The 13,931-nt window shown below is 48.3% G+C and overlaps 1 protein-coding gene across 2 annotated transcripts in view; it reads left to right on the plus strand.

Annotated features, from left to right (window-relative positions):
- LOC311498919 (uncharacterized protein) overlaps positions 1–13,931 on the plus strand; it is a 227,553-nt gene that overhangs the window by 23,804 nt on the left and 189,818 nt on the right. The window contains exons 10-14 of one of the 2 annotated variants that reach the window (XM_084559704.1): positions 12,217–12,390; positions 12,684–12,857; positions 13,054–13,227; positions 13,490–13,663; positions 13,759–13,805. In XM_084559704.1, the coding sequence (XP_084415830.1) occupies positions 12,217–12,390; positions 12,684–12,857; positions 13,054–13,227; positions 13,490–13,663; positions 13,759–13,805 (743 nt within the window). The remainder of the gene's footprint in view (positions 1–12,216; positions 12,391–12,683; positions 12,858–13,053; positions 13,228–13,489; positions 13,664–13,758; positions 13,806–13,931) is intronic. The other variant, XM_084559703.1, reaches the window with a different exon arrangement.

Genomic DNA, 13,931 nt, shown 5'->3' on the forward strand with positions numbered 1-13,931 from the left:
AATTGGATATAAATAACCCCGCAGACTCTGAACACATTGCTTCCCGTTGTAACTCCGTTACCTTGGAGGTACAAACGTAACATTACGCAAAGAGACTACGCCATCTTCACCTCGCTGGACGAGACTAGATTCCTGTATTCTACCTACGCTCAACCCGAGCCACTATCCGGACTTCCCGAGAACGCCGCCGCTGCGATCCCTCGGTGCCTGCAGAAGGAAGAACCAGATTCTTCACCCAGTCGACTTCGCTGATTTCCCCCGCGCCATCGCCGAGGATCAGCCGCCGTTTGTCCGCCAGCGACGCGCACAACGGACCCGTCGTATTCGAGCCGCACGGAGCCGAATCGCAACGACGCAAGGACACACGCCATCCGCTCCCCCTTTCATCACCAAGTAAGAGGTTAACGTCTGGGCAGAGTTAGGATTTTATTTTATCTTTATTTTATTTGCATTTCGTGTGATCCTATTTTATTTGCTGTGTTTACGGACCGCGAGTCCGCCAGTGTTGTTATCGTGTAATTAGAGTGTGTGAGCCGCCGTGCTCCTTTGTTCTCGTGTGTGAAACGGGTGATTGCTTCGTATCTGTCCGTGTCTATCCATTCCGGACAGATAAAAGACAATCATCGTGATCCTCACGAGATCCGCTTGGTAAACTTTGCTTTTCTCTCCTCCCTTGGAGCTTTCCGCTAACCACGCACGCACACACCCACACACACATACATACCTATAGGCTACACGTGGACCCTCTCGGTTCTACTTAGTCAAGGAGAGCTAGATTACCCAGCGGTAAATCTCCCTCTCTCTTTTGAGTGATAACCACGTGGTTGTCGGCTGATCAGCACGCCATCAGCCACACCATTTTGAATTGTCCGCCATTTTCCGGGGCAAAGATCATTGGTGACGTAAACCCACTCGTGGGCGGAGTCAGCCATCTTGCCTCTCCCCTTTTGTCCTCCTCCTTCCTTACATCACCACGCTCCTCCCCCCTTTTCCCCGTCCTCATTTACACACACACACACACATACACACATACACACGCACACACATACCTGCATCACCGTGTTGGAATGTTATGATTCCGAGTAGTTTGTAGAGTACGTTAAGTGGATTGGATATTGTTAATTGATTAACATTTATTGTAATAAACTTATTTGTACTTAAAGTAAGCTACTCCTAGTGATTATTGTGTGTTTATATTGTGTCAAGCTGGTTGAGAGAGTCTGTGCTCGGAGTTCATGACTTCAACATTTATGATTTGAGACTGTATCACATTTGGTCAAGGTTCCCTGTAAGCAGGGTGGTGCCCCGTAATATTAATCTTGATTAATAACAACTTAATTTGATTTAATAATTTATAATTATTAATAATAATTATTAATTATTTAATCTTGACCAAACTCGTATTACGAATCACAACATTTGGTGCCCCGTGTGAGGCTCATCAATATTACCAGCTTTGTCATAATATTTCTGTGCAATAATTATTTTTTTTTATTTTTGAAAAAAAAAATTTTTTGAAATTTTTGAAAATTTTATTTTTCATTGCGCTGCCAACACAGCATTGTGAGGTGTTACATCAGTGGTTAGTACGTAGGTTAGCAAGTTCCCCTTTCTTTTCCTTTTCTCAGTGTTTTGCACTAGAAGTTTGCTAACCATACTTGTCAAAGTTACCAACTAACATTAACTAACACTTTTTAACACGCGTGTAAGCCGCAGGTCGAAATTGCCTGCGCAGTTGTGAGAAACAGCTGTTTAGGAGTAAATAGTAAGGCTAATACTTTTACTGATCCTAAAAATGAGTCATCAAGGACCCCCACCTGCTGGTGCTGAGGGCCCTAAGGGGGCGAGTGACCCAGCCCTGCAGGATGCGGTCGCTGCCCTCCTCCGTCTCTCCTTAGATGAAAGAGACAGCCTTTGCGGGTATGACATCAGCAGTTGTGATAAGGCATTGGAAGAATTGCTAGAGTATGTCAATAACCCGGTTGGAAAACCTGACCGCACCATCCCCGATGTTCTGGGCCAGATTTTCCTTATCCACCAGCACAAATCTCGGCTGCAAGCCATGGAGCGCGGAGATCAGGTCTCGCAATTGCAACACAGGATCCGTGCAATGGAAGAAAACAACCAGAGTTTACGTCTGGAGCACGAGAGCATCCAAGCTGAGCGAGACCGTGCTCGGGAGGTAAGTGTTCGAACACTGGAGGCTAACCGAACCCTGGTTGAGCAGCTCCACCACGTCCGCCCAGGAACTGAGGAGGAACGCGGAGAACAACCAGCCAGCCAGGTAAGAGAAACTGACAACCCGAGTGACGAGGATGTCCGCCGCCTGGCACCCGAACTTGAAAAGGGTCCTCCCTTAACCGTGCCCGGAGCAGGCCTGCTCCGAGAGGCCTCAGTTGAGCAGGATGAAGCTGTGCGGCTGCAACAGGAGCTCAGAGCCACACGAGCGAGAGAAGCTGAACTGCGCCAGAAGCTCCACGCAGCCCAGCCAAACCTGCCAGCTAGCCAGAGGCCGCCTACTAGTAGTCGAGCGGCCCTTGATGTCGTCGCTGACTTAATCTGTCTGGACACCTACCAGGCAACCCCGCCACTCCGCTTCAAGGACACAAGTGCCTTGCCTTCTAGAGTTCCGCCTCACTCCTATTTTAGCCGCACGTCGGAGCACCTTGACCGTAGTACGTCCCCACGGCGAAGGGGGGACTACTCCCAAGCTCAGGGTGGCAACAGTGGCTACAATGTCACAGATCCACTGCCGCTACGTAGTCTTCGGCCACACCCCAACCTGGCTCCTTCTCCAGGTCGGCCTCATCACTACGACGACTTCAGTGACCACGGCGTATCCGAGGAGTCAGAGGAGTGGCCCCACAGACAGACAGGTTTGCGCACACGTCACCTGGAATCTTTTGCGAAGGACATAGAGCGCTATGATCCTAGCAATAAAGAGTCCAACATCGACGATTACCTTCGGGAAATCGAGCGCTGCCTAGTCGACTTGCCCAATGCCACTCCTCGGGAAAAGCTGAAGCTCATCTGGAAGACTACAGCTAGGAGTGTCCACGCCTTCATGGAAACCCTCCCAGCTGACACTCGCGACCATTACCCCTCCCTCTGTGGAGCTTTGCGAGAGGAATACTCCCCCTACATGGACGAGACTTCGGCCACTCTCGGCGCTCTTGCAATCACGCAGAAGAAGTTTGAACCCCCACGAGAGTATTACCGCCGGCTACGAACGGCATACTTCCAAGGGCGCAATGCACCGGGTCTGGAAGAGGAACGCTCTTTCCGTTCTCTTTTTCTTCACAACCTCCACGACAGCGTGAGGTTCGACGTAACAATGTACTGTCGGTCGGGCCACCTCTCCATGCAGGAAATAAGGAGATATGCACAAATGGTGTGGGAAACGCGCATACGACCAGGCCGGAGTCGGGAAGATGACTCCAGGGTACTCAGCATTCAGACACCAGAGCAGATTCACTTGACGCTCGAGGGCAATGAGATGCCTCGGGCCAAGGTGAACAATAGAGGCCCTCCGAAACACCGAACACCTCGTCCACCAAATAATCAACAGCACCAGGGGGGTGGGAACCAGAGAAACCATCCTCCAGATTCATTCCGGCCAAGGTGGGGAAACACTTCCCAACAAAAAGGTAAAGTATGGTTCGACACGAAGCCAAGACATGGAAACCAAAGAGGAGGAGGTAAGGATAAGTTTTTAGACTCTTCCACGGGGGAAAGCCTGAAGACGGAAATGGAAGGTTGGGTCAAGAAGTGTCTGACGGAGGCAGTAAAGGAGCTGGGAAAGTCCAACTGCTTGCCGTCACCAACCGACCCTTCAAAGGGACTGGATCCCACTCCACCATCGGCATGACTAGGCCAAGACCCTCTTCCCGCTGCAGGCAAAGTTTACTTTGTCGGGTGGGGAAGAGAGCCAAGGCAGGTCGACTCACACCTCCCAACCATTCCTCCTGACACGTCACCGCCTCCATTCTTGACTTTCTTGGGCGACCTGGTTCGCAAGGGTAATGCCCGTCGGATATATACATCGGTGGTCGTAGGGAGGTGCATCAACTCACTTGCCCTCCTCGATTCAGGCTCAGAGATCAGCTTGATGTGTTCCGACACATTTGCAGAGGTTGCTAGAGCAATGCTCTCACTCGGCAAGCCGTTGCAAACAGAAACCTGCAATGTTAGCATCACTAGCTACACGCAGGACAGCTCCCCCATCACCAAACGCGCTTGGCTGGACATCACTTTCCAGGACATGACTTTGGTCCATCCCATCTACATCTGTGTTATCGACACAGAACCATTGCTCATTGGTCAGGATCTGCTGGACCGGCTGGCCCCACTCATTGACTGCCACCGCGGACACATATGGGCTCAGGTATCCACGCCAAGGCCCCTGAATCCAAGGGGTAATCCACCAGTCAAGGGTGGACAGGTTGCTGTCATCCAAGAGTCTAGACCCTTACCAATGCTCATGCCTTTTCCAGAGCCTAATCCCGGTTCTGATCCGTCCCTGCGGTCCACGACTCCAACACAGTCACAAACCGGGGAACAGATCCCTTTCCAGGACCACGAGTCCTTCCTGTGTTCTCTGAAGAACACAAATCCGACTTTATATACCCCCCATGTGGTTGGTGGGGTACGCGTAAATGACACCTTAATCCCAGATGCGCTCCTGGCACTCTGGTCCGAGAAGTCCGCGATCAGCCAAGGCTTGCTCGACAAGCTGGCGCTGTACAGCACCCCAACTGGGTTCACAGAACACAGTCATCACCTTCTTTCCGCAGAGTCGCCACAGACTCGCCTTAAGGCGATCGGGGTGTGCGTCCTCACCATTCAGATAGGAAAGAGAAAAGTGGTGCACCGAATGAGTGTGGTTCCCCAGCTCCAAATCCCAGTCCACGTGGGTGCTGACCTCCTTGTTAGACTGGGAGCCCAGCTTGACACAGTCAATCAAGTCCTGTGGTCACAAGCGGGAGCTGACAAACACTCGTTAAGCATGGAACCCCAGCACATGGTATCGGGTCAAACAATTCCCCAAGCGTGTCAGGTTGCCAGTGAAGTTGATGGGACGATTCCCGCAAGGACGACAGGTGCTCCCATCCGCCTGATGATCTTAAAGGGACAGACAATGCCCAATTCTCAAGCATTCTTCCAACCGCTGTCACGGTTCTTCGAGCTCAACCTGACTGTCTGCGGTACCCCAATTCTTGAGGTGGACAATCGATCAGCATATTTGTTGGTGCAAAATCTGACCCAAAACCCAATTCAGGTGAAGGCAAGACAACCGTTGGGCATGCTAATCGATTACTCTTTCCACGATTTCGAGTTGTCAATCCCTGTCATCGGAGAGCTTCCGCCCTCCTTAGCCAGAGATGGCGACCAAGGGAACGTTTTCTCAACGTACCCGACAAAAATGATCACCATTGCCCGTCACGAATCTCTCCAAAATGAAGCTATCTGCAGTGCTTCCCTTGGTGCTGGAGGCGACATGTTGGTGTATGCTCTCGTGACTCAGCCACAAGAGGGAGTCCTAGCTGGTGGAGGAGTCTGCTCCATGACAGAGGAACCCTACCCTGGCTTCGAGTCCGAGATTGCCCAACAACTGGAAAAAGCTGATGCCTTGACCACGGAAGAACAGAAAAGCTCGTTGCGAGAACTGTTTCGCGACTTCCAGGCTATCTTCTCAAAGGACTCCCAAGACTGCGGGGTCACTGATCTTCATACGGTCCGCATTCCCACTGATCCTCATGCCCCGCCAACATTTGTACGGCAGTACAGAATTCCATTGGCCGCATACGAGTCGATCCAAGAGATCCTCGACAAGTTGCTTGAAAAGCAGATCATTAGGGAATGTAATTCGACCTATAATTCACCCATCTGGCCAGTATTGAAACCAACTGGCAAATGGCGGCTCACAATCGATTACCGTCCACTGAACAAACAGGTTCCCCTTTCTCGCTGGCCCATGATCCACTTGGACCAGGAGCTAGCCAAAATCAAAGATGCCTGTTTCTTCTCCACCGTCGATGTGGCGAACGGTTTCTGGACGATGAAGGTAGACCCAACTGACCAGTACAAGCTGGCCTTCTCCTTTGGCAACCGCCAGTACACCTGGAACCGGTGCCCATTTGGATATTCAAACTCCCCAGCTGAGTTTAATGTCTTTCTTCACAAGGCCATGAGTGATGCAGCTTCCCGTGGAAATCTCATCTACGTGGATGATATCCTCATGAGAAGCAAAACCTTTGAAGAACACTTGGGCGAAATCCGACATGTACTCACCCAGCTTGCCGCCGCAGGAGCTAAGCTGGCCCTGTCAAAGGGCCAGTGGTGTCGCAGTAAGGTCGAGTACGTGGGGTTGACCGTGGGAGGAGATGGCATCGAACCCCAAGCGGGGAGGATCCGAGCCATCCAAGACATCAAACCGCCGACCAATGTGTCGGAACTCAGAAGCTTTTTGGGGGTCTGCAATTACTCCCGTCAGTTCATCGAGGATTATGCTGAGATCGCTAAACCCCTCACTGAACTTCTTCGGAAAGACCAAGTCTTCCAATGGGGGGACCCCCAAAACCGATCTTTTTGCTGGATGAAGGAGAAACTCTGCTCGGCACCTTGCCTGGCATACCCTGATAAAGATAAGGACTTTCACCTTGAAGCAAGCTTCTCCAACCAATGTCTCAGTGCAGCACTGGCTCAGATATATGACACAGACAAGCGAGTTGTCGCCTATGCGAGTCGACCTTTGAGCAGCGTAGAGATCAAATTCTCGGACTGCGAAAAGGCCCTCCTTGCCACTGTATGGTCAATTGAGCATTTCCGCAGTTACATTGGGGGACAGAAAGTTATCATTGAGACATGTCACCAACCGGTCACTTTCCTCAACAGCCAGCGGTTAAGGGATGGAAAGGTATCAAACAGCCGCGTAGCATCATGGATGATGGCATTACAGGGCTACGACATTGAGGTCAAGTATGCCCAAAACCACAAAATGGCCCTGGGCCAAGGTCTGGCTGACTGCCACCATTGCGACTGTGAGGAGCAATCCAGCTCCCAACCTCCGCTTGTCACTATGCCATCTCCGCCATCCAACCATCTCTATCATGATGAAAATGTCTGTCTCGGGCTCCCGATGGTCTACGTGGATGGCTGCTCGTTTCACCACGAGAGTCAGACACAAGCCGGAGTTGGTGTTGTTTGGGTCAACCGTGCGGTTGACGAGCCAAATAACTACCGACTAGGCGGAAAGACCAGTCAGTATGCGGAAGTCGCCGCAATACTCATTGTACTCCAACAAGCTGCTAAGCTGGCTTTCAGCCAGTTGGTGATCTGTTCTGATTCTAACTATGCTCGTCACAGTTTCATTTCCCATTTTCCCATATGGAAAATAAACAACATGAAAAATGCTAGGAACAAAGAGGTTAAACACTCTGAAATTTTCTTGGCATGTGATCAACTGGTTGCAGATAGAGGGATGACAGTGTACTGGAAGAAGGTCAAGGGTCACTCCCAGACTTCGGGGCCAGACAAAGACGGCAACGATGAAGCCGACCGCCTGGCGAAGTTGGGTGCAATACAGGGCACGACCTGGGAGCTCCAAGAGGAATGGCTCCCTGTCCTCCACACTCATGTGGTCAACGCAATCACCCGCCGACAAGCAAGGGAGATGCAGGAAAACACGCAAATCAGTGAGCAGACACTGCACTTGGGCCGAAGGCCTGATGATGCTGACTTGGCCACTATGCAGGAACGAGATCCAGTCATTCAAGCTGTCCGACAACTGATAATGGAACCATCAACGCAGGAGCCCTCAACACTTTCACCAGTGGAAGTGAAAGAGCTTCGTGCCCTTCATCGCGAACAGCAACACTTGAAACTGGAAAAGGGCCTGTTGGTCTATAGCCACAATGGCCAGGGGCCGGCCCGCTGGGTCGTCCCCACGGACCATAGGGGTGTAATGTTAACACATGCGCACGACTCCCCTGTCGGAGGCCACCGGGGTTACAAGTCCACGCTCCAGACCCTCCAACAAGTGGTCTACTGGACATCCATGTCCAAGGATGTCAAGTCCTATATCAAGGGATGCCTGGTTTGCTGTCAGTTCCAGCCATCACACCCACTGAACCGAGCCCCACTTCAGAGCAAGGGTGTCACTTTCCCTTGGTCCCACCTTCAAGTGGACTGGATTGGTCCAGTGCCAAAATCCTCAAGAGGGAACAAGTACCTTCTCACAGTCACTTGCGCCTTCACAAAATGGGTCGAGTGTCTTCCGGCACCCAACGACACGGCCACAACCACCGCTGTCCTCTTGCTAAACCACGTGTTCAGCCGCTGGGGGCTTCCCCTCTCTATAGATTCAGACCGTGGTACCCATTTTACCTCGACAGTCATGACCACCATGTACGAACTTTTAGGCGTACAGGTCAGTTTTCACATTCCCTATCACCCCCAGTCATCAGGTCAGGTCGAACGGGCCAACCGTACCATTGTGAACATGCTAAAAAAGTATGTTAGTAGCAATGGTAAGGATTGGGACATGAAACTCCCACTGGTGCTGATGGCCATCAGGTCCACCCCACACCGCTCCACCGGAGTCACACCCTTTGAGATGATGACTGGGAGGGACATGACTCTTCCACTACACCTTCTGTATCAACCAGAGGATGTCAGTGTGGCAACAGCCTATACGGCACACCAGTACGTCGCCGATCTACAGAGCCACCTCCGAGCCACATTCGCTTGGGCCCAGGAGAACCTGGAGGCAAGCGCCAAGGGAGCCAAAGCCTACTATGACAGGAAGGCGTCGCACAGAGAACACCAGGTAGGGGATAAAGTCCTCTACTTCCGATTCGCCAAACCAGTAGGAGTCTCCAAGAAATTCCTACCAAGCTGGTCAGGACCTTTCGAGATCGTTGGTAAGCTCTCACCTGTAGCATACCGCATAAGGACCTCAAAACCGAGCCAAATGCCGACATACAAATGGGTCCATTCAAATCAGATCAAGCCCTTCCAACCACCTGCTCTCGCCAAAAGGGGGGATCAGTCTTCAACCCCCGAGGATGAAGCTGCTTCCACCCATGAGAAGTAAACTGTATATAGTACACCTGTAACGCTACTAACACAGTTGCATGCCTAACCCATCCACTAGCATGCCCTAATCCCATACAGCATCTAGCGTACAGTCTTAGCAGTGCAATACCACTTCATGTAAATCATAAAACTTAGAAATAGTCTTTATTCTTTATTCTGCCAATCACAGAAAGGCAGATATCTATAGATTAAGGTCTGTACTAAATTTCGGTTTTGGAGAAACGGTGCACTCATACACCACCAACACGTGCAGACCATGATGTAGACCCCTCCTCTACCTCATTCACAATGTCTACATCACTGCATTGTTGCATACACTATGTACAAGTACATCCAAAAACCTACAGGCCAGACTGGATTCTCTCCTCCTCGTGCCACCACGTTTTGCACTCCAGTCTGTGCCTTCTCCATTGACTAACCCCAGCCCACTGGGAGAGTAAGTCAATGACTAATCACCTTGCCTTTCCTTTTTCTTTCTTTTTCCCTTTTCTTACATTAGTATCTTAGTAATGTTGGAATATGAAGGTTAAGGCGATATACCTCATGGTATTAAAATGTGATGTTAAATTTATTGTGATTAGTTAGAAATCATCTGCCCAGATGTGCCTCGTCTGCCCAGACGAACCTCTGAAACTTCGGATTGTTTAACCCTTTTCTGACACTCAGGAATATGGACTATACCCTCATCCCTCATCGTGAAGATAGACTGCATAACCATCTGGTTATTAACAACAACAGAGACTGTTCGGCCCTGGATTTGCTCTGAACACTGTGGCCAGCACCCCACTCTTCAGACCAAAGGGGGGATTGTTGGGCCCACAAAGCCTGAGTGAGGCCTGTTGTAACTCATAAAGCCTGCCAGCACGTTTGGGAGAACAAAGGGAGTCCTAAAGGGACTCCGTTTCCCATCAGCCCTAGCGGTTTTATGACCAGGTACAATATCCAGCAGAGTCAACCCACTGACTCTGATTGGCTGAGTGCCATCAGAACTCCCGCAGAGTTCTATGACGTCAAATTGGATATAAATAACCCCGCAGACTCTGAACACATTGCTTCCCGTTGTAACTCCGTTACCTTGGAGGTACAAACGTAACATTACGCAAAGAGACTACGCCATCTTCACCTCGCTGGACGAGACTAGATTCCTGTATTCTACCTACGCTCAACCCGAGCCACTATCCGGACTTCCCGAGAACGCCGCCGCTGCGATCCCTCGGTGCCTGCAGAAGGAAGAACCAGATTCTTCACCCAGTCGACTTCGCTGATTTCCCCCGCGCCATCGCCGAGGATCAGCCGCCGTTTGTCCGCCAGCGACGCGCACAACGGACCCGTCGTATTCGAGCCGCACGGAGCCGAATCGCAACGACGCAAGGACACACGCCATCCGCTCCCCCTTTCATCACCAAGTAAGAGGTTAACGTCTGGGCAGAGTTAGGATTTTATTTTATCTTTATTTTATTTGCATTTCGTGTGATCCTATTTTATTTGCTGTGTTTACGGACCGCGAGTCCGCCAGTGTTGTTATCGTGTAATTAGAGTGTGTGAGCCGCCGTGCTCCTTTGTTCTCGTGTGTGAAACGGGTGATTGCTTCGTATCTGTCCGTGTCTATCCATTCCGGACAGATAAAAGACAATCATCGTGATCCTCACGAGATCCGCTTGGTAAACTTTGCTTTTCTCTCCTCCCTTGGAGCTTTCCGCTAACCACGCACGCACACACCCACACACACATACATACCTATAGGCTACACGTGGACCCTCTCGGTTCTACTTAGTCAAGGAGAGCTAGATTACCCAGCGGTAAATCTCCCTCTCTCTTTTGAGTGATAACCACGTGGTTGTCGGCTGATCAGCACGCCATCAGCCACACCATTTTGAATTGTCCGCCATTTTCCGGGGCAAAGATCATTGGTGACGTAAACCCACTCGTGGGCGGAGTCAGCCATCTTGCCTCTCCCCTTTTGTCCTCCTCCTTCCTTACATCACCACGCTCCTCCCCCCTTTTCCCCGTCCTCATTTACACACACACACACACATACACACATACACACGCACACACATACCTGCATCACCGTGTTGGAATGTTATGATTCCGAGTAGTTTGTAGAGTACGTTAAGTGGATTGGATATTGTTAATTGATTAACATTTATTGTAATAAACTTATTTGTACTTAAAGTAAGCTACTCCTAGTGATTATTGTGTGTTTATATTGTGTCAAGCTGGTTGAGAGAGTCTGTGCTCGGAGTTCATGACTTCAACATTTATGATTTGAGACTGTATCACATTTGGTCAAGGTTCCCTGTAAGCAGGGTGGTGCCCCGTAATATTAATCTTGATTAATAACAACTTAATTTGATTTAATAATTTATAATTATTAATAATAATTATTAATTATTTAATCTTGACCAAACTCGTATTACGAATCACAACAGCTAGCTAACATTATTGTTACGTGTTTGTTTAGGTTGCTACACAGTTGGAGTTAATGAATGAGAGCTGTGTGTTCATATCTGAAAAGAAACAGGATTCACAGTTCGGTATTTATTAAATAGAACACTGACAGAAACAATGACAATGCTGAAAGCCAGTTTCTGTTTGTTGATCTGGAATCCCAGTTAAAGGCTTAAATCTGTTTGAAATCCACTTTCAGCTTTGTGGAAATATTTTGATATTCATGAACCACAAATCGTCTCGACAAAAGTGGTCCAGATCACAGACCTGCTCATAAACACAATAAAGGTTTTACAAACCTCGAAATTGTGTTTATACTGTCTTTAAATTATCCTGTTCATGTAGAGGTCTGAATACAATTTACATATAGATGGTGTTTAATCAACATCTTAGGTGAAGATGAGAAATAACTTTAAACCTGTCTCAAAAATATAACAAATATTTCACAAATTGTTTTAAAGAGTTAAGGCCATTTTTTGGTCTGACAGGTAGAATAAAGTAGAATAAAATAAATATAAAAGAATCGCTTGCTTTGATATGTTTCTATATTGTTATTTAATTGCTTGTCTGTGCAGGATGCATTTGTAGCAATCAGGCTTCTGAATGTCTCATCATGTAATGAGACTCAATAAACATTAAGAGTGAGTTTTCAAATGTTTAATGTTTCAGGCTGAGCAGTTGTAACCTCTCAGAGAGAAGCTGTGAAGCTCTGTCCTCGGTTCTCAGCTCCCAGTCCTCCAGTCTGAGAGAGCTGGACCTGAGTAACAACAACCTGCAGGATTCAGGAGTGAAGCTGCTGTCTGCTGGACTTGAGAGTTGTCGCTGTAAACTAGAAAATCTCATGTTGGTATTAATTCACACTCGTCCTGCAAATGCATTTACCTTCTGTGATTTTCAGTTTCATAAATACCATAACCTTCTTTTGAATCTTGCGGATTCTTTTAATGTAACAGAGATATTAAATCTTAGTAACCTTTTTACACCAATGGATGCAATGCTGTACTTATCTGTTATGACTGCTTAAGAAGCACAAACTGGGAGAGACAAACATGGAGGAGCTAATTATTATGAGTAGGAAACCATTGCTTTAACTTACAATGACTCAATAACTGTTGTCAAATGTTAAAATTTTTCAGGCTGAGCAGGTGTAACCTCTCAGAGAAAATCTGTGAAGCTCTGTCCTCAGTTCTCAGCTCCCAGTCCTCCAGTCTGAGAGAGCTGGACCTGAGTAACAACAACCTGCAGGATTCAGGAGAGAAGCTGCTGTCTGCTGGACTGGAGAGTCCTCACTGTAAACTAGAAACTCTCAGGTAAAATTTAAAACATTTCTAGAGAGGCAGATTAGTTTTGCAGAAACATTCCCATTTAGTAAATTTCCCATTCATCAAAATGGAAATGTCCTTTAAAATATAGGTAGTCTTTAGCTTTATGTATCAGAAAAAGTCATTTATAATCAGAAAGAATGTGAATAGAAATGCTATCAAAAGTGTAAATTCTATTTTTCAGGGTGAGCAGTTGTAACCTCTCTGAGAGAAGTTGTGAAGCTCTGTCCTCAGTTCTCAGCTCCCAGTCCTCCAGTCTGAGAGAGCTAGACCTGAGTAACAACAACCTGCAGGATTCAGGAGTAAAGCTGCTGTCTGCTGGACTGAAGAGTCCTCACTGTAAACTGGAAACTCTCAGGTCAGGATATGGCCTTGCTTTTATATAGCGCTTTTCTACCTATTGGTACTCAAAGCGCTTTACAGTCATAGACACATCTATGATCGAACCGCTAACCCTCTGGTTCGTGGACAACCCGCTCTACCTACTGACCCACAGCCGCTCCTGTACAGCTGGTTGTTGATCAGTTAAATCCTGCTTTAGGTTCATGTTGGTGCAGAAGTTCAACATCTGGAGGATTTTCCTTCTTCTTCTTGAGTTTTTGATATTTTTCTATCTCCAGTCTGTCAGGTTGTCTGATCACAGAGGAAGGCTGTTCTTCTCTGGCCTCAGCTCTGAGTTCCAACCCCTCCCATCTCAGAGAGCTGGACCTGAGCTACAACCATCCAGGAGACAAGGGAGTGAAGCTGCTGTCTTCTGGACTGAAGGTTCCACACTGGAGACTGGACACTCTTAGGTATGGACAGACAACAGGAGCTCACACAGTGTAGGTTTGACAAACTTCTTAATTTGTTTTCTAGAAAATCATGCTGACTGTGTTTCTTCCTCCAGGATGGACCATGGTGGAGAGCAGTGGTTAAAACCTGGTCTGAGGAAGTGTAAGTTTGACTAATGATGATAAAACATCCAAGTGTGAGTTTGTCTTTAAATATAAAGCTAATAGTTGTGGTATTTACTCATTCAAACATTAATGACAAGAGAATCCTGACAAAAAGTATCATCAT

Source organism: Chelon labrosus (genome assembly GCF_963514085.1).
Source record: "Chelon labrosus genome assembly, chromosome: 14".
NCBI lineage: Eukaryota > Metazoa > Chordata > Actinopteri > Mugiliformes > Mugilidae > Chelon > Chelon labrosus.